The sequence below is a fragment of the Heliangelus exortis genome, chromosome 4 (assembly GCF_036169615.1).
Source record: "Heliangelus exortis chromosome 4, bHelExo1.hap1, whole genome shotgun sequence".
Lineage (NCBI taxonomy): Eukaryota > Metazoa > Chordata > Aves > Apodiformes > Trochilidae > Heliangelus > Heliangelus exortis.
Window position 1 is genome coordinate 41,391,788 of NC_092425.1, and position 20,149 is coordinate 41,411,936.

General features: G+C 44.2%; 2 protein-coding genes across 5 annotated transcripts in view; one reads left to right on the forward strand and one right to left on the reverse strand.

The window, feature by feature from the left end:
• The window catches only part of TADA2B (transcriptional adaptor 2B), a 67,508-nt gene extending 66,704 nt beyond the window's left edge, over positions 1–804 (forward strand). Inside the window, exon 3 of the transcript XR_011725875.1 lies at positions 788–804. The gene's annotated coding sequence lies outside the window, so the exon portion shown is untranslated. The remainder of the gene's footprint in view (positions 1–787) is intronic.
• The window catches only part of WRN (WRN RecQ like helicase), a 43,917-nt gene continuing 24,040 nt past the window's right edge, over positions 273–20,149 (reverse strand). For 2 of the 4 annotated variants that reach the window (XM_071744007.1, XM_071744011.1), the window contains 18 exons: positions 19,582–19,759; positions 18,790–18,971; positions 17,895–17,996; positions 17,349–17,441; positions 15,779–15,920; positions 12,948–13,118; positions 12,779–12,873; positions 11,253–11,328; positions 11,044–11,117; positions 8,369–8,447; positions 7,978–8,090; positions 6,985–7,099; positions 5,860–5,985; positions 4,660–4,822; positions 3,164–3,372; positions 2,470–2,541; positions 1,379–1,516; positions 273–506 (listed from right to left, as the gene is read on the reverse strand). In XM_071744007.1, coding sequence (XP_071600108.1) covers positions 384–506; positions 1,379–1,516; positions 2,470–2,541; positions 3,164–3,372; positions 4,660–4,822; positions 5,860–5,985; positions 6,985–7,099; positions 7,978–8,090; positions 8,369–8,447; positions 11,044–11,117; positions 11,253–11,328; positions 12,779–12,873; positions 12,948–13,118; positions 15,779–15,920; positions 17,349–17,441; positions 17,895–17,996; positions 18,790–18,971; positions 19,582–19,759 — 2,251 coding nt within the window. In that variant the 3' untranslated portion in view covers positions 273–383. The remainder of the gene's footprint in view (positions 507–1,378; positions 1,517–2,469; positions 2,542–3,163; positions 3,373–4,659; positions 4,823–5,859; positions 5,986–6,984; positions 7,100–7,977; positions 8,091–8,368; positions 8,448–11,043; positions 11,118–11,252; positions 11,329–12,778; positions 12,874–12,947; positions 13,119–15,778; positions 15,921–17,348; positions 17,442–17,894; positions 17,997–18,789; positions 18,972–19,581; positions 19,760–20,149) is intronic. The other 2 variants (XM_071744008.1, XM_071744010.1) reach the window with 2 other exon arrangements.

Here is a 20,149-nt window from a genome sequence, read left to right on the forward strand (position 1 = left end):
GTCGGGCGTTGCCGTGGCAACGGCTGCGGCCTAGGGAAAGGCCTAAACACACGACGGGCGGGCACCCCCCCCCCACCACACACACCCAACCCCACCCTACACACGCGCATCCCACCCCCCACACAGACACCACACCCCCCCCCAGTGCAACAGCAAGATGGGGGGCTTCTTTATTAATAGGGTTTTTTTTTAATAGTAATGATCATCAAAGATTTCACACAGTGAAACACTTGAGTGCCTGTGGGGAGGAGAAGTGGCAGAAATAAAGGGTGTTCCCTTCATTTCCTTTATTTACAGGAGGAGGCACGCTGGTCTCTGTACAGAGAGTGAGCTGTGTAAGGGAAGGGAAGATTACAAAAAGGCTTAAAAAACCCAAAAATACTTTAACTAAAAATGCCCTTTCTGGGCTCTGCTTTGGGTTTCTTGCTCTGGGTTACAGGTAGAACAGGCACTGCTGAAGTTCCAAACCATTCTGGCACCTTCCTCTTACCAGTGGGATGAGAGCTCTGAAACAAGCAAACAAAAAAAGGTGGGACAAGAAACCATTTGTATTACACAGTTCTATCCTTAAATTAAAATCATGGTTATTATAGGAGACCCAAACTCTGTATTATTCACAGGAGATGAACAGGTTTCTGCTCATCCTTCAGCCACTTTATTTTAAATAAATGGCAGATGAGTCTGTTGATCATCCTGACAAGGATGTGAAGCAAGAAGGACACAAACACTGTTACTGTTTGTTTCTAAGTTGGGAAAAAAAAAAGAGGGGGGGGGGAAAAAAAAAGAGGGGGGGGAAAAAAAAAGAGGGGGGGGAAAAAAAAAGAGGGGGGGGAAAAAAAAAGAGGGGGGGGAAAAAAAAAGAGGGGGGGGAAAAAAAAAAGAGGGGGGGGAAAAAAAAAGAGGGGGGGGAAAAAAAAAGAGGGGGGGGAAAAAAAAAGAGGGGGGGGAAAAAAAAAGAGGGGGGGGAAAAAAAAAGAGGGGGGGGGAAAAAAAGAGGGGGGGGAAAAAAAAAGAGGGGGGGGAAAAAAAAACAGGGGGGGGAAAAAAAAAACAGGGGGGGGGAAAAAAAACAGGGGGGGGGGGAAAAAAAACAGGGGGGGGGGGAAAAAAACAGGGGGGGGGGAAAAAAACAGGGGGGGGGGGAAAAAACAGGGGGGGGGGGAAAAAAACAGGGGGGGGGGGAAAAAAACAGGGGGGGGGGGAAAAAACAGGGGGAGGGGGGGAAAAACAGGGGGGGGGGGGAAAAAACAGGGGGGGGGGGGAAAAAACAGGGGGGGGGGGGGAAAAACAGGGGGGGGAAACCCCTCCAGAAGCTGAAGTGATTTCAGCTGAAGATCAACACCACCCCAAAAAATCCACCAGCTCTGAGCAGTCTCACCTTTGGCTGAGAGTCAGCGAGCTCCTCCTCGGCTGGGTCGAGGGCAGGCTGGTTGCAGGAGGCCACGGTGATGGGCTTCAGGCAGCCTGCTGCCCCCCTGCTGCCTGCCTGCCTGCTCTGCTCAGCCTTCCCGTGCAGCTGGGAGGAAGCAGGACATGAGATTTAGCACAGCATTAGAGATTAAGACTGCACAAACCAGATAGGAGGCTGCATTTGAGGGGGTTTTTGGGTTGGTTTGGTTGGTTTTGTTTTGGGATTTTTTTTTTTTTGTTTTGAGAACTAAATTGAATTATAAGGAAGAGTTCCCACACCTCTGCTCAGTGAGATCCCCAGCTATTTCCTACCCCTTTCAGCAAATCTGAGCAATTGAAGCACATCCATTCCAAACACCAGGGAAATGGAACTTCCACTTGGACATTTTTTTTTGTAAGAGAGAAAACACTTCCTCCATTCCCACCATTCCCACTCCCTCCATTCCTTGTTCTGAGAACAAGAAATACCCTCTCCTGCCTCTCTCAGAGCAAGAAATACCCTCTCCTGCCTCTCTCAGAGCAAGAAATACTCTCTCCTGCCTCTCTCAGAACAAGAAATACCCTCTCCTGCCTCTCTCAGGACAAGAAATACCCTCTCCTGCCTCTCTCAAAACAAGAAATACCCTCTCCTGCCTCTCTCAAAACAAGAAATACCCTCTCCTGCCTCTCTCAAAACAAGAAATACCCTCTCCTGCCTCTCTCAAAACAAGAAATACCCTCTCCTGCCTCTCTCAAAACAAGAAATACCCTCTCCTGCCTCTCTCAAAACAAGAAATACCCTCTCCTGCCTCTCTCAAAACAAGAAATACCCTCTCCTGCCTCTCTCAAAACACAAATACCCTCTCCTGCCTCTCTCAGAACAAGAAATACTCTCTCCTGACTCCCAGGTGCTGTGTTTTCCATGTGTTTTTAGAGCAAAAGGTGTCAGGTACCAATGGCAGAGTCTGCACAGAGGTATTAACTTGAAATCTGAGATTTTTTTGGATCAACTCCACACCTCTGTGTGGCACCACTAATGGCAAGGCCACTGCACACTCTTAGAGTAAAACATCTGTTTACCAGAGGTGAAGGCACTGCCTGCAGATGGGTTTCCTCAGCTCCTTCCTTCAAGGTTGGATTGATTAAATTACCCTGTGAAAGCAGCAGTAAAGTAAGGTTGTTAAAAATCCAAGAGCATTCATTAGCAGGTTTAAAAGCTGTTTGCTACAGGGAATCATTGGAACCAAGGTATCTTCTGAAGGAGAAGTAAATGGAGGCTATTTGGATGAGCTTTTGGATTTGCAGTCTACTCCTTTGTATGATATTAATTTGATTTCTAATAGATTGTTATTAGCTCCAGCAGCTAAGAGTAGCAGACAAAAGGGTAATTACAGCTCAGGCAACTGGACCACCAGGAGGTCAACCCCAGGAAGAAGGTGACTCAGACAGAGATTGTGGAAATAAAACAGCACTCGGGGAGGCAAAAAGCAATTTGGCCAAATGGCAAGGCTTGAAAAAGTGTTTTGAGCTGGAGTTCACCCTGTAAGGAACAGGCATGAGATCCTAGCACAGGCAGCAGCAGGATTTAGAGCCTGGGATTTCTTTTTTTTCCATTCCCACCAGGAGCCACTCAGTGCAGGGTGGCCTTTGGTACAAAGTGCTGATCTGGGACTTGGGAGACATGGAGAGGCAAACCCAGGGCTGAGGCTGTACTGCTGCTACAAAGAGGAAAGATTCCTTTCACAAAACCAGTTTCACACCTTCTTTTACCAACCTTTGTTTTACTCCACAAGGCATCTGCCCTGCTTGCTTGATCTGTTTTTTCTTGCTGCCCTTCTGACCACACCAACATCCTTCTGACACCTGAGCCATCCTGAGACTTACTTCTGGCCTCTTCTTCCAACAGTGCAATAGTCATTTGGATGAGATACATTTCAATATTTGCTGGGACAAGTTTCCTGATGGCTTGAATTTTGGTGGTGTCTTGGAAAAAATATAAACATAGCACATTAATTGGTTTTTAGGAAAAGGGAAAAATAAAACTATAGGTTTAGCTTGTATGACAACAGATCATGAGCTCAAGGGGATAAATCCCCACCCCATTCATGCTCACACAAATTTAAACAAGTAACCTGAGCCTGTAGCTGTGATGAGAGGATGCATTAATCTGGAGTAGGACAAGAGGAACAAAGCCAGCTCTGGTGAAACTGAATTGAAGTCACTGAGCCTGAGAGCCACAGGTCAGCACGTGGCTGTCATCAGCCTCTGAACAGCCCATGGCACCAGATGAGAGCAGGAAGAGGGAAAAACTGCTGCTCCTGCACTTCTCTGCCTCCTCATCATTAACAGATGTCTTGCAGAGAAGTCACAGTGGGGAAATGCTACAGCTCTTATTCAGCACATTTACTGGAGGTGCCAGTACTTAGAGGACACTGTCAGGCTGATGTTTTATCCAAAACCACTTGAGTAAATACAGATTTAAGAATGATGCTTGTATGTTTTATGCCATGCAACTAATGAAGGGCTACAACCCTGTTTTAGGTCTTTAACAAACCCCAACTGCCTTACTTTACAAGACAACCTTGAAAAGAAAGCAGTGATCTTGCCACAGGCCTTCCAGAAATTATGAGTTCTACCTAGAGCAGCAGAGCTGCCCCATTTTTCATTCCCTTCACCTTTAGGCCCCTGTCAGGAGAAGCTCCAGCTAAGGAGCTCCAGCAATCATAGAACCATAGAATCATAGAATCCTAGGGGTTGGAAGGGACCTGGAAAGATCATCTAGTCCAACCCCCCCTGCCAGAGCAGGGCCCCCTAGAGTACATCCCCTAGGAACGTGTCCAGGTGGGTTTTGAATGTCTCCAGTGAAGGAGACTCCACAACCCCCCTGGGCAGCCTGTTCCAGGGCTCTGTCACCCTTACAGTACAAAAATTTTTTCTGATATTCAACTTGAACCTCCTATGCTCCAATTTACACCCATTACCCCTTGTCCTATCACTGGTCACCACTGAGAAAAGCCTAACTCCATCTCCCTGACACTCACCCCTTACATATTTGAAAACATTGATGAGGTCACCCCTCAGTCTCCTTTTCTCCAAACTAAAGAGACCCAGCTCCCTCAGCCTTTCCTCATAAGGGAGATGTTCCACTCCCTTAATCATCTCAGTAGCTCTGCGCTGGACTCTTTCAAGCACTTCCCTGTCCTTCTTGAACTGAGGGGCCCAGAACTGGACACAATACTCCAGGTGTGGCCTCACCAATGCAATGCTCACCTGAGGCAATGGGAGGGTTGTGGATCACATCAGAAATGATCTGTTGGACTTCAGGAGTCAAACCTGCTCGCTCCAGGTGGAGAGGGTAGCCAGCTCTCAATGCCTGGAGCAGGTGGGTGCCAACCTCAGAGAGTGGCAGAGATCTGCTCTCACTTATAGTCCTCTAGGGAAACACAGGCAGAAGGGACTGAGATGGCAGAAGGGGCTGGAATACAACTGTTGATATACAACTCAACAACCTCCCATTCCCAAAAAGCAATACTGCTACATGGAAATGCAACAAATTCCACCCCTCCTTCCCAAACAAAACCCACTTAATTACCCATAATATTTCTCTCGTGTCTTCTCCAGCTTGTAAGCAGCAGTTTTTCTTATCTTGAGGCCACTACTTCCCAGCACAAGTGCAACATTTCACCTTGAGCTTATTTCAGGAGGTTCTACACAGGAAGGGTGCTGTGAAGCCACCTCCAGGGCTCACTACAGCCTGCTTACAGCCCACATCCCTCATGCCACTCCACTCCTTACCACCCCCTTCTCACCCCACAGCAGCTGAACCCCAGTAAGTTCTACCACAACGGATGCAGAACATGAATAACTGCACAAAAAATTAATTCTTCCTCATTTTTACATCTGTGAGATGTGATTCTTCTCTTGAAACATTTGCCTTGAAGAAAAAACATTAATTTTTATCTACACAAACTTGCATTTCTTCAATGAGAGATTTGGAACCAGTTGTCTTCCTTGCAAGAACAGGTTTCAATCTTCTGATTTCCCCCTCCAGACAACACATACCATGCATATAATTTCCAAAATTAGTTGGTACAGAGCATCAAGTAACCCATTAATAATTAATACAGCTGTTCTTGTTAATCAGTCCTGAGGCACCCAGCTAAGTGAGGGGGTACCTTTTGAGTCACAGGTTTACCTGTCATCTTAGGAGGGGCAAATCAAAGCTCAAAGCAACTTCAGCTCCCTACTGGGTAATTAAATAAGCAGCAAATAAAACTGTATCACTTCTATCATGCTTTTACCTGTCCATAGGTGAGTTAGATGAGCCACCATTTGCCAAGCTACTGCCCCTCAGTGTCTTAAAGCAACCTTGCCCTAGGGCTGGGCAGAGAATTTAAGAGCTCCCTCCTCTAGGCAAAATTTTCCCAACATTAATTTTTAAAAAAGGGACCTCCTCAGGCAAGAGCTTACCACAGAGAGATTTTTCTCTTGGAACAGGATATAGGTGACATGCTCTGAAGGAGAGAGGCCTCTAGCATGCTTCCAGGGAGATGCTGCTTTCTGAGCTTTAGGTCCAGATGTGGGGAATGTGTCAGTCTAAGTGAGATAAAGAGGTTTTAGAAGAATTATATCCCAGTGACAACCAATGGCTCACCCTCCCATTATCCAAAGTTATCTGAAAGAACAACATAAATCAAGACATTCCTCTCTGCAGAGGTTGGTTTGCATCCCAAGTCCAATGTCCATGTCTAAGCTCTTTCCTCCAGTCTCCTAAAAAGCAACTGGGAGGAAGCAAAGCCCCATCCCTCCAAGTCTGCATCAAACTGTGGTGAAGGAACATTCATAGAATCCTAGAATGGGCTGGGTTGGAAGGGACCTCAGAGCTCATCAAGTCCAACCCTTGCTCCACTCCCCCCGTGGTTCCCAGCCCATGGCACTGAGTGCCACATCCAGGCTCTTTTGAAATATCTCCAGGGATGGAGAATCCACCCCTTCCCTGGGCAGCCCATTCCAATGGCTGAGCACCCTCTCTGGAAAGAAATTCTTTCTCATGTCCAACCTAAACCTCCCCTGGCACAACTTGAGACCTCTTGTGCCCTCTTGTCTTGCTGAGAGTTGCCTGGGAAAAGAGCCCAACCCCCCCCTGGCTCCAACCTCCTTTCAGGGAGTTGGAGAGAGTGATGAGGTCTCCCCTGAGCCTCCTCTTCTCCAGCCTCAACACCCCCAGCTCCCTCAGCCCTTCCTCACAGGACTTGTGCTGGATCCCTTCCCAGCCTCCTTGCTCTTCTCTGGACCTGCTCCAGCACCTCAATCTCCTTCCTGAGCTGAGGGGCCCAGAACTGGACACAGGACTCAAGCTGTGGCCTCCCCAGCTCAACACCTTTGGCCTCCAGCCCCAAACCACAATAACCAGTTGCAAGCTCTCAGTAATATGGCACTTACTGGACACTTAGCCTGGCCATATGGGTGATCTTTACCCAGCTGTCCTGGACCTCCCAGGTGACCACAGTGATCTGGAACCTCAGCCAGGTCCCAGTGCCATTCCCACACAGGTCTTTGAGGCCCTTGCAATGAAGCAGACACTTTAAGTCATACCTGCAAACCATTCACTTGGCAGAAGTCCTTAATTTCATCCAGGAGAGGCACCAGCATGGTGGATTTTGCTTCAGAGACACCATCAATCCTCTTCACATTCTCAAGAGTTGTAGGCCTGGTTTAGGATGAGCAATAAAAGCCATGGAAATGTGTCCTATGCCAATGGTATGGAATATCCAGTCTGTAAACACACACTCAGACTACAGACCCACTACTTAAAACTTGACAGTTTTTTTACTGTACCCTCATCATCTCTGCAACCAAGTTCCCTGTTTGTGCTTCTGAAGCATAAACCTTGACCACAGCAAAAAAACCTGCACAGTTGCTGGTTAATACTTTGAAGGTTCAGCACACAGACCTTTATTTGCTCTTACCTCCCAAGAACTGCTAAGGGCAGAGCTCTTCCATGGGAGAACACCATACACATTCCAAACCCAGGATTATCTAATGCCTTGTAGTAGCTGGGGAAGGCACCTCAGATGCATTGCCAGCTGTGCTGCCCCACAATGCCCTCTCACAACAACAAAATACAGATGCATTTTTGTCTCCCCCTTTCCACAGTTGAAAGCAACACTAAGTTGTGCTTATTTTTCTGACCCCACAGAACAGGTAAGGGAGAGCTCCTGACCTGTAGCTGACTCTGAGCAGAGTAAGGGCACACTAAAAAGCAGATGGAATGGTAGGAATGAGTATAACACACACATAACTTCCTCATCTGACTGGTCAACCTAACAGGAGCTTGGGATAAAGTTAAAGTTGTCATTGGGGTTTTGTTTGTTGGGCCTTTTTTTTTTAATAATAACTAGAAGGAAGGAGCAAATCTGATATCAATAACTGCTTAACTTAGATGAAGATGAAGCTGATGAAGAACCTCAGAAGAAAAGCTGCTTCCCTACTGATGAGGCACACACTCCCACCAAAAGCAGAAAGGGGATTTGTGACTTGGCTTGCAACATCCCCAGTTTGTACAACACGTGTGCATGCTGGTTTTACCTTATTTGGGCCATCTCCACCAGGATCTTGTTGGTTGCCAGGACAGCTGGAGGAACTGCCTTCTCATTAGCTACCTTCTGTCTAGCAGTCAGCAGCTTGCCATACAAAGCAGACTGAAAAAGAGAGCCAAATTCTCATGAAGCAGCTCTAGATCACTCACTAATGCAATTAGTGTGAGAGGAAAAGGTATAACCTCCCTCATCTTTCCTCTGATATTCCAAGAGAATGGCAATCCATTTATTCATCTTAAATTTAAATCCTGTTTCAGGACTTCTACTGAAAACATCTTCATGGTATTACAAGCTGCTCCAACACAGGAAGGCTGTGGTCTGCAGGCTGACTCCAATTCACAAATACCCCTCTTTTTCCAAATAAACCACCCCAAACTTACCACTAGTTCTTTTTCTTGGGATGAGACAGCAGATTCTGGGGGCTTCAGAGGAGATTTCACCGGGGAACACTTTGCAGCACTAACAAAAAATAAAGAAGTGTGAAGCAAGCCCTGTGTTAGATCCATGTACTCAGGAACCTGGCAGGAGGCTGTGGGGGAATAGGAACCCAACTTCTTTTGCCTGCTCAGACAGCACCATCAGACTGCTCTGCACATTCATAGAATCATAGAATCCTAGAATCCTAGGGGTTGGAAGGGACCTGGAAAGATCATCTAGTCCAACCCCCCCTGCCAGAGCAGGGCCCCCTAGAGTACATCCCCTAGGAACGTGTCCAGGGGGGTTTTGAATGTCTCCAGTGAAGGAGACTCCACAACCCCCCTGGGCAGCCTGTTCCAGGGCTCCGTCACCCTTACAGTAAAAAAATTTTTTCTGATATTCAACTTGAACCTCCTGTGCTCCAATTTACACCCATTACCCCTTGTCCTATCACTGGTCACCACTGAGAAAAGCCTAACTCCATCTCCCTGACACTCACCCCTTACATATTTGAAAACATTGATGAGGTCACCCCTCAGTCTCCTTTTCTCCAAACTAAAGAGACCCAGCTCCCTCAGCCTTTCCTCATAAGGGAGATGTTCCACTCCCTTAATCATCTCAGTAGCTCTGCGCTGGACTCTTTCAAGCACTTCCCTGTCCTTCTTGAACTGAGGGGCCCAGAACTGGACACAATACTCCAGGTGTGGCCTCACCAATGCAGAATAGAGGGGGAGGAGAACCTCTCTTGACCTCCTAACCACACCCTTTCTAATGCACCCCAGGATGCCATTGGCCTTCTTGGCCACAAGGGCACATTGCTGGCTCATGGGCATCTTCTTGTCTACCAGGACCCCCAGGTCTCTTTCACCTACACTGCTCTCCAGCAGCTCAGCCCCCAACCTATACTGGGACATCGTGTTGTTCTTCCCCAAATGCAAAACTCTACACTTCCCCTTGTTGAATTTCATCATGTTTCTCCCTGCCCAACTCTCCAGCCTCTCTAAGTCTCTCTGAATGGCAGCACAGCCTTCTGGTGTGTCAGCCACTCCTCCCAGCTTAGTGTCATCAGCAAACTTGCTGAGGGTACATTCTATACCCTCATCCAAGTCGTTGATGAAGATATTGAACAACACCGGTCCCAGTACCGACCCCTGAGGGACTCCACTGGTCACACACCTCCAACCAGATTCTGCCCCACTGACTACAACTCTGACTCCTTCCTTTCAACCAGTTCCTGATCCACCTCACTACCTGATCACCAAACCCATACTTGATCAACTTATCTACAAGGATGCTGTGAGAGACAGTGTCAAATGCTTTACTGAAATCAAGATGCTCCTGCTGCACTCACACAGGACCTGAGCTGACACTCAGCAGCTGCCCTAAGGTAACAGAATTCCTGTGCCTGCTCATGCAACTTAAACAGCCTCTTGCTCAAGCAGATTAAATTATTTTGTGGGGAAAACAAACAACCCACCCACCAATATCCCCATCAACATCTGGATAGCCATGCTGATAACAAAACCATGTTTTAACAAGCACTTGTCCACTCATGACATTATTCTATCACAAGAGACACTGTGCATTTCCCCCCCAGGGCTGATAACATTCATCTGGCTGAAAAGAAGAACTTAAAAAGTTACTGGAAGCAAGAATTAGCTGGTGTTACCACCAGCAATGCCTAAAGAACACCACCACAGCTCCCATGTACCCCCAATTAGGCTGCTCCATTTACACTGCTAGCAGGTGAGCTGGAGGAAGGGCATCCTTTCTTTGCATGGTGTGAAATCACACTTGGTTTGGACTGCAGCTGCCCCTGAAGTGATTTTTTCCTCCCCTGGTTGCAGTGACACCTTGTTCCCTGGGGTCTGCCAGCATCAGGCTGCTTGCCTGAAGGAGGAATCCAGCTGCTCAGAAATGCAAGGTGGGTTTAACCTGAAGCACCACCCAAGGGAAACAAATTCACTTTTTTTAAAAGCTCATTTCATCACTTGTGAGGGCAGAGAGCCTCAACTTAATCACAGTGCTCTCCAGACTGGTGTAGAAAGGCAGAATCCTCTGCTGCCCTTACAGCCCCAGCACAGGGCACACAGACAGTTCTGGAAACTTTAAGAGTTAGTCACAAACTTTTTCACCTTAGTGCTTCAATAGTATTTGCAAACTCCTTAAAAAAATAAAAAACCTAAACTATTCTCCATTCCTTATTTTAAATTATGACAAGTTAAAAACCATCATGGTCTGAACCATCAGATGGAAGAGAGACTAAAAAAAACCAGAGCATCCATTACAAATCTGCTATTGCTCCATCAACCTTTGCTATTTTTCTAAATAGAGTTTGGAGCAATATCAGTGAGAAAGTTTGTAATTCAGCAATTTATAAAGCTTGCTTTGCCTGTGACACTACAAGCACACACAGTTTGTCAAATTCAAAGCCTGTTACACACTGTAATAGTCAAATGCTTTGAAATATAATGCAAAGTACAGAAAGTTTTAAGCCCTTGTATTTTTTCAAATACATTAAACATTTTTACTGTCCCTTCATATAGGAGACTGCTGGTTTTAAAGATCATCCTGCAAAGAGCATTCCTATTAACATAGTAAAAATTCAGTAATTCTGTTTTAATTTAGAATACTGTACCTGCTAAGCATGTTATTGCCTCTTGCAGGAATGGCACTTTTTCTCTCATATGAAAACATCTCATGCAGAGACATCTAATAAAAAAGGACAAAAAAGCCAATTTACCAGTTGTTCCACTGAAAAAAAACTTGCAGCAAAAACTTGCAAGACCTTTTTAATAAAATCAAGGATAGACCAGAGAGTGCAAGAGGAGTTGTAGCCATACAGACCTGCTTGACTGGTGACTGTGTTTTCCCTCCCCTGCCTGGAGAGTGCTGTGTTGAGAGCACAGGTAAAGGTCTGCTGCTGTAATAAAATTAATTATATCTTAAATCAAATCAGACCAAGTCATTTGTGCAGTGACACTGCCATTTTAAAACAAAACAACATAAACCCCACAACATTCAGCTGAGCAAACTGATTTGAACTCAGTACAGGGCTATCTTTGGCAGATCAAGTTTTTTTCCTGTTTCTTAATGATTTGAATCACCATTCTTTGTGGGGAAAAAAACCACTAAGGACCTCAAAGCCTGTTAATAATGAAACTTTTACAAGGAAAAAGAATCTTGTCTTAGGGAAGAAAAGATTTTGGTCACAAATATAGAATTTTTCTGAGAAAAGCTGAAAAAAAGACTTTAAAGATCCCACTACTGCATAAAACAAATGAGTACCAACTTTCTGGTTTGGATTATGCCAACTCCCTTAGCTGTTGCATAATGTTTTATAATAAGTATTTTGATTCTTTCTAGATGACCTGTAGGCTGCAGCTGGAAGGGCCACAACATCAGAATATTATCAGGAAAAGAAAATCACTACTTTGTGAGTACCTGATTTACTTATTTTTAACACCACTAAGACAATGTAGACATCAGAAGAGGCTCCTAAGACCAGCACTGAGCATCTTTGTTCTAATATTATTTCTTGTCACAGCCAAGCCTCTGTGATCTCCAGCTGATCCTCTTTCCTTTCAGAGGGGTTGGTCAGAATTAGTGTTTCTGAAGACCAACACAATGCCATTTGTTAAATATAACCAGAAGCAAAAGATGACAAGCCCAGCTTCACATGCTGCTTTCTTGGAGCTTTGTGCTCTGCTGGCAAATACCTGCCCACCACTGAAAAAAAACAAAAAACCACTCTACATCAGCAGACACACTCTCCAGGACTCTAAAAAATTAAAATGTCACAATGAAATGCAGCAAGACAGGCAAGCTATTACATGTTTGTGTTGTATAAATTCTTGTTAAAGGCTTTCCTGTTGCATTCTCAGCTTAAGTTATGAAAAAGTAGGTCAAGTGCATAATTGGGAAAACAAGTTGTTAGCTGCTCTATTTCAAGTCTCATTGTTCAGCTCATCACCATTAAAAAGAACATAAACCTCAATGGATTTTCCTCCACCATTTCTTGTCTCTAGCCAATTATTTTCTCCACAAGGATGCATTGCCACAAAATGCTTCCCAGTTCCACAATCACCTGATGAGCTCCACTGGGGACCTCAGTGAGGAGACACTGCCAGATTCAAGCTGTGTGCTCTCAGGAGGAGGAGAGATGTCACCTTCCACACCAGCAGCAGAGGTGGCTCCCCAGACACCCCCACTGATTTTTTTTTCCATTATGATACTGGGGGAAAAATGTGGCTAGAAACCCCACGTGCAGAAGCCTCCTGTCCAACCAAAGCCATCTCCAGAAGTAGGTTTCAGAATCCAATGCTAAATTGATAAAAAAAAAGAGCTCAAGAGAAGTCCTGTACAATAAATACCTTCTCGTGGGTCTCTGCAGATTAAGGTCCTCACTGGACTGTAACAGGAGACTTGCACTTGAGGCAGATCCAGCTTGTAGCAGCCAGTTTCTACCCTGTGAGGAACAAACCAGGTGACTGTAGATTACTCAGAGAATCCTTTGATGGGTAGTTTCAGAGCAAAAAGTACCTTCTGGGTAAGCATGCACGTGGTTGCAAACTTGTTATGCCCAGAGACTTCTTTCAGGAACCCTTCCATGATCAGCTGTTGGCAGAGCAATTTCCACCAGTTCTCTGGCCACTCTTTTCCACCACCAAAGAGAGGGTGTCTTCTGTATCTCTCTGGCAAACGTTGAGAATTCTGAAATGATTAAAAAAGAACTGGTCAGACTTCTCCAGTCCTTGTGGAAGAAAGTTTCCAATATAACCAGTAAACCAAAAACCAGAGATGCCAGGAATGTGTCTCCCCACCCCCCAGAAGAGCTTTACAGAAAAGTCATGAGCCAAAATATTTTATTGAAGTTCAGGTAATACCCACTACAATAATCCCACCTACAGCAGCTCACTGACAGGAACACAAACCTGCTCAGGGCCTGAAAAACAAGCTTCACCTCCACTAACCCAATCCCCTCCTGTGCTTTCTGCTGTACCAAGATCATGACTTTCTCCTGGAGCAAGACCTCCAGACAAACTTACTCTTAAGATCACAGAACTGTTAAAACATCTCCCTCTGGATAAGGAGGAGGTGAGAGGAATGACCCAGCTATCCACAGCAGTCGAGAAAGTGATCTCCTGCAGTTTGTATTCATGCAGCTCAGGTCAGTCTTACATTGCATGAGTTCAAACAGAAGCAGTTACATCTTTTGTTTTTAATTAAAAACAGCCTACAGAAGGCAAAACAAATTGGCAAGTCCTGCTTAAATCCCAGGACAGCAATACAAAGCCAGAAGCAAGCTCACTACAGATGTGTGTGCTCTACTCCTCATCCTCCAGTCTTCACTTTGCAGTGGGTTTGTTTGGTTTTTTTAATATTCTTTTAAAATGTTGCTGATTCACTCCTCCCTTACCAAAGGTTCAGACTCTAAAGAAAAAAAAAACAACTTATTATGTACTGTGTGATGGGTTCTCACCCCACCTGAACTGAGATGGCAAGGGGCTAAAGCTTCTTTCACAGTAAGAGAACTTTTTGGCATGAGCCTGAGAAGGTGAGAACTTTCCTGAAACAGGGAAGTATCAGGGGATCAAACATTAAAAGGTAAAAGTGCCTCAGATACAATTCAGCAATGGAAATGTAAAAGGAGTAAGATGCCAACCAGTAAACTCTGAGTCTATGTTTGGGTTAAGCATTATCAATTAACCTTGGCACAGGACTGACCAACAAAGGCCAAAATAACAAGTTTAACTTCATAAAAATTACTAAATGCCAGAGGTCCTACTAAAAGCTCACTCACTGAGACAACAAAATAATTGCTGAATAGCTACAACTTCCCACTGGCTGATGAGAGGAGACCTTAAAGAGTTGCATATTGTTCTTTGTTTAGCAGGGTGAGTTTAATATTTCTCTCCATGCAGCTCTAGCTCAGCTTCCCAGAGGCCCTGGTTTGTTTTTATGGCCTGACTCAAGCTTTCAAATATGAAATAAAAACCTGGTTTCCTCTGTGGTCCATGCCAAAGCCTGCTGGGGACCACCTGCACTTTACAAAAAGATGCCACTAACTTAAAGTGAGCACAAATTCTCCCTGAACTATACTCAAGAGTTTAAAGCAACATAAGAATCAGCCTTGGGCAGACACAGGATGTAAATTTATGGTGATACTGATTTCACAGTAATTGTCATTCTAAAGTATACATTGGTGCAACAAAAAATTAATTCTTTAGTTGTCAGCCCAGAAGAAGGTACTTCATGTAGGCACCAAAAGGTAATTCTGCATTTGCAGTGCAAACCTGCCCCCATCTTAACATGTTAGTAATGGCTAATAAATTAACAATCAAGACTACATTAAAACCTGTAACATAACATTTTTCCCCTCAACATGCTTGTGTGACAATTAGCAACTTAAATTTATGTGAAGAAGACAGACATCATTCAGCCAGTTTTATCAAGTACTACAGGCTACAGTTTTCCCCTCAAGTTGTAAACGTTCTGTTCTCACTCTCATATTTTGTTTCTGGTGAATTTCTTACCTAATATTTAAAAATACAAGTTATGATCAGTAGAAATCATTTATATTCATTCTAGTATCCAACTTCCCATCTCACTATTCCAAGCCAGCCAGCTAGAACACAAACCATCATTTGTTTTATTCAAACACAAACCCACTGATTATCAAGCAAAGATGAATTTATTCCTGATTCTGAAAAAGGCTGCTCAAAGGATAACAGGAGTGGTGAATCATCATTGAAAAAAGAACAGAACCCTTTAAAGTCTCTACAAAAACAAACTTGCCATAAAAAAAAAAAAACAAACACAAAACCAAAAGCTCTCAGGCCTTACAGGAGGAGCTTTAGGACCTCTGCCAATACTTGGGCTGGTGCACATGTGTTTAACAAACAGTTTTCAATAACCAACTTAAAACAACCCCCCAAAAAATACAGGATAGCTCCCCACAGGACAAGTAACAGGTATTATTTCTAAGCTGAACTCTTGGGCCATATTACACTGCTAAAAAAAACCCAGAATTAAGACAGCAAGAGCCTGGAGGCAGACACTATTCCTTTGCTGTAGGAGCATGAAATTAAGTACAACATGCTTAGGAGGCCCACTGGTTTTTATGGCTGTTGCCTTGAGATACAAAATGGCATTTGCTGCATGGGAAGTGCTGCTGAGCAGCTTCAGCAAGCCCAGGCTACCTCTCTCTACAGATACCCAGCATTCCAATAAGAAGGTTCCAAATTTATGTGTGTGTCCAGGCAATTGTACATTATGTAAACCCAAGTACTGCCTGGTGTATCAGTGAGCAAAGGCACAGAACCAGTCCCTCTGCTCTTGGGACACATGCAAAGGTTTTTATTATCACTTACAGACCCTCGGAGAAACAGGATGGGAAGTCTGGTTCCAAACTTCTCTTCCAGGGCAGTGACTGCAGACAGCAGCTGATGTGCTTGCTTCCCAAAGTCCTGCAAACCACCTTTTGAGTCACTGGAGACTGCACAGTAAGAGGCTCTGAAATGCACATAGAAAGCCAAAGTTTGCACAAGCAAATCAAGGCCCCTCCCTCCTTTCAAATATTGTCTACTAAGTAAAAACTAAATAAAATTACTGACTGGATAGGACTTTGAGCAACCTGGTCTAGTAGAAGGGGGCCCTGCTCATCCAGGGGGGTGGAACTAGATGATCATTAAGGTCCCTCCCAACCAAAACCATTCTATAACAACACACCCTTCAAGTTACATTATTATAAACAATTAAACATGTTTTAGGGTGAAGAAGAGAGCAAGCAAAAGCCATGGTCACTTGTGGTTAAGCCCAGTGCAGCACTAAGCAGCTCTTCATGGTACTTTCTGTGACAGAGGAACACTGGCTCAGCAACCTTCTGCAGTTAGTGTTTGAATAATTAGTATTTGAATAGTTGGACTGGTTTAAGCACACAAGACATTTCTTAAATTGCACCTAATTGCAAAGAAGTTTTGTCTTTTTAAAAAAAAAAAAAGAACACAAAGGGAAAAAAAAACCAGAAGGAAAGAGCAATCCCAATAAAGATTTTCTAGGGTTTGTTAATGCATTTATTACTAACCTTCCCACTGAAAAATTGGCACAAATCCCTTCTAAGGATGAGAAAGAGGACAATGATCTTTTCCAAGTGATTTTAGTTCTGCAACATAAACTCACTATGTGAGCAATACAACTGCCAAGACTGAAATTATGATCTCTCATATTATCTTCTTGCTTAGCTTAGGTAGAGGCTAAGGAAAGATTTCTTAATCCTTAAGCACAGAGGAAATGGAGCTGAACTGATAACTTTTTTCCTCAATGCAACACAGCATAACATCTTGCCTCTGATCAGGAAGCATCAGGCTACCAGCAAAGAAGAAGGAATCCTTTGTTATAACTTCAGGGGAAGTATGTAAATGCACAGAGGAGACTCTGGGGAAGGTGTTTCTGCTCATACCTGTGTGACTACCAACCCCCCAGCTTCCCTTCAGGACATCTTGGAGTTTGTTAGCAGTGCTGGGAAGAGCAGATGTCAGCACAGACTGTAAGAGGAGAGCTGCTCCCTGAGCACTCTGGCATTTTAACCTTAGACACATGGCATGGGGCTCCACTTATGTTTCCTTTTGGGATTAATTTCCTAACAGGATTTAAACTGATGACCAGAAGTTATTTTGCAGACTAAGAGTGTTGCTCTAAACCCTTTTAGGGATTGTGACCACATTTTGATTACAGGCTTTCCCCCAGCTTAACTCAGAGCTCTGAGACACCTCATGGCTTGGCTCAGGAGAAAGTTAGAGACAGTTGTTCAGAGATCAACTCCAGGCTGAACATCTGCAAGATCAGATGAATTAAAAAGTCAATTCTCTTAGATAATTTGCCTTTTAAGTCACACTGAGAGAACATAACCTCTTGTATCAGTCTTCAGGGAAGAAAGCTTACCTGGACCTGCAATTATCACAGCATTCTTCTGTGCCCGTGATGCCAGAGGAAACCTTTCGGAGCTGTTTGTCTTCAAAATGAGACAGGATGATTCTGCCCAAGGGAATGGAGGGAATTAAATAAAAGACCAAGAATTTACACATTAAATTTATTGCAGAAAACAGAGTTGAAATCAGCCATCACTAATAAATCCACTGGGGAGCCAATTATTCAGCCTTGACTCCCGTAAAGGAAAAATTGGGTTTTTGTTTTTTTGGTTTTTTTTTTTAAAGTAAACAAGGAAACATTTGATGTTTATGTATAAACACACTGAAAGCTTTATTTCTTGATACTGCCCTAACCCTTGTACTATAAAAAGTGTGCAGAAGACATTCACTGTGATTTTAAAATGCCTTCTGGTTACAACCTCCAGTTGTGACCAAGTCACAGTGGCTTTCTTTCTCTTTCTTTCTCTCTTTCTCTCTCTTTCCCTCTCTTTCCCTTTCCCCCCCCTTTCCCCCCCTGACTGAAGTGACATTAAAGCCTTAAGGAGATTCCAATACTCACTTCCTCCTGCAGCTATTTGACTGGAGGTACTTCTCCATTTTTGCCAACATCTTCAGTTTGTACAACCTGAAGCTTTCACTGCGTATCTCACTTAGCAGATGTCTGGAGAAGGAAAAATGGAGAGCCTTAAATACCAACCAATATTCCCTTGTCCCACACCAAAAATTAAATATGCCAGGTGATTACCTCAAATTCACCAGAAACAGGTAGGGGGGGGGGGGGGAAAAACCAAAAAACAAACAAACAAAAAAAACCAGACAAAAAAAAAAAAAAGACACCCAAACCCAACCAAACACACTACTAAAACCAGACCCAAACTGCCTGCCTGTTTTCTCCATAGCTTTTATCATCACAGCTGAGCTTAGCAAGTTTCTGCCTGGCAGAAAAAGAGCTGGGAAGGAAATGGTTCCACAGACCCCAACAGTCTCCTACCACCACTTCAAATGTCCAAGTTCAGAGGTTGTTCTGGTCCTACAATAGCTATGGGACCAAATCAGGTCTCCTGTTAAAACCAATACTCCCCCATACAGAATAAAAAAAGGTCCATTTCTTCATTTAGATCCAGACAATGAAGAGCAAAACTAAGTAATTCTGCAGCATCAGCACTCCTCAGAGGTGATGATGGCTCTAAAACCACATCAGGCAGGTGTAAAAAAGGTTCTATCACTGCCTGCATTGCAAAGCCTCCTCAGGAAGCCAAACTGGAAGAAGGACAAACTCATCAACATTACTGCACTTGGGGGATTATCTCCAAGAAAAATTACAGTATGCTCAGTACTGTGTGCATGCAGGAAAAAAATGTGGAACCATTCTGACAAATTAACCATTTGCAACCCCAGCTCCTCTTTCTTTTGGGGTATTTTGGCTACCTGTGTGGTCACCTTCAGCCACTTACCTGTTAAAATTCAAGTCTGTCATAGTCCACAAGATGTGACAAGAGGCAGGAAGCCCATCCCGACCAGCTCTCCCAATTTCCTGATAATAGGATTCCATTTCCTTGGGGGCACCATAATGAATAACCATCCGGACATCTGCTTTGTTGATGCCCATTCCAAAGGCCACTGTAGCCACAACACACTGCAAAAACAGGAGCCACGTGCTGAGTGTCTTTGAAATGAGGATCAAGAACAGGCCTGGGTTAATGCTCACACCTCTCTGTGACAACATTTTGCTGCAGACTCAAAATTCAGCCTAAATGACAACGGCTTCGGAGTCAGACTCGACTTCCACAGCACCATTAAGTCTGATTTTGGTCAAAGAATGAGCACAGAATTATAAACATTAGAGATGTCGTCTTGTGGCAAACACTAGAGTGTTTCCAAGCAGCTATTCTCAAACAAAAGGCACAAAAAGCCATTGTGAAGAGGAACAGAGGAGTCCCAGGATAACTCTTTGCCTGTGTAGCTGCAGGAAGGAGAAAGCAGCTCACAGGACTTGGTGATATTGTTCCAGCTACTGCTATTTTCTTCTGATGCTCCATGCTTTTAAGAGACTAACTAAAGGAATTTGAAACATAAGCCAGGAATCCTATTGCTGTCAGCACAGACCAGCAATTTCTCTGCCTGGACAGAGTTAAAATAGGAAACACATGCTGATATTCCCCAATCGCTCCCTCACAAAAAAAAAAAAAAAAAAAAAAGAGAGAGAGGAATTATAAATTAGGACCAAGATTTTGTTTCCTACACACCTGAATTTCATCCCTCATGAACTGGTGGTGGGTCTCTCTCCTTTGCTTGATTCCCATGCCAGCATGGTATGCCCCACAGGCCACACCAAGATTCATCAGTGCAGACACAACCTGCTCTGTAGCCTTCCTTGAAGGGCAGTAGATGATGGTGGGACCTTGAAACTCATAAGCAGAGCTGCTGTAAATAACAGAACAGAGAGCAGAAATCATCACCCTGCTGCAAAAAGTCTGACTGAACCCAGCTGAAAAGGCAATTTAGCTTTTCCAGCAGTTCTTCCTGGGGATTTAGGAAGTGGAACAGATTTTAACTGGTCCACTTGTGCACAAATTGCCAGTCCTTTGGAAAAATGGACTTGGAGTTATTTGGTGCTTTTAGGTTTATTTTGCAAAGCACTTGAAGGTTTTAGTCTCTGGAGAAGAAGCAGGATAAGGCCTCCCAACTGCCTTAAAGTCATCAGGACAGCTTTTCCTGATGTCACTTTTGAGAGGTCTACATTTAAATAAAGAGGTACAAATGAGCCACGACAAATTAATTCTTGTTGCTGTAGAGGTGCACATGGTGGCTTGT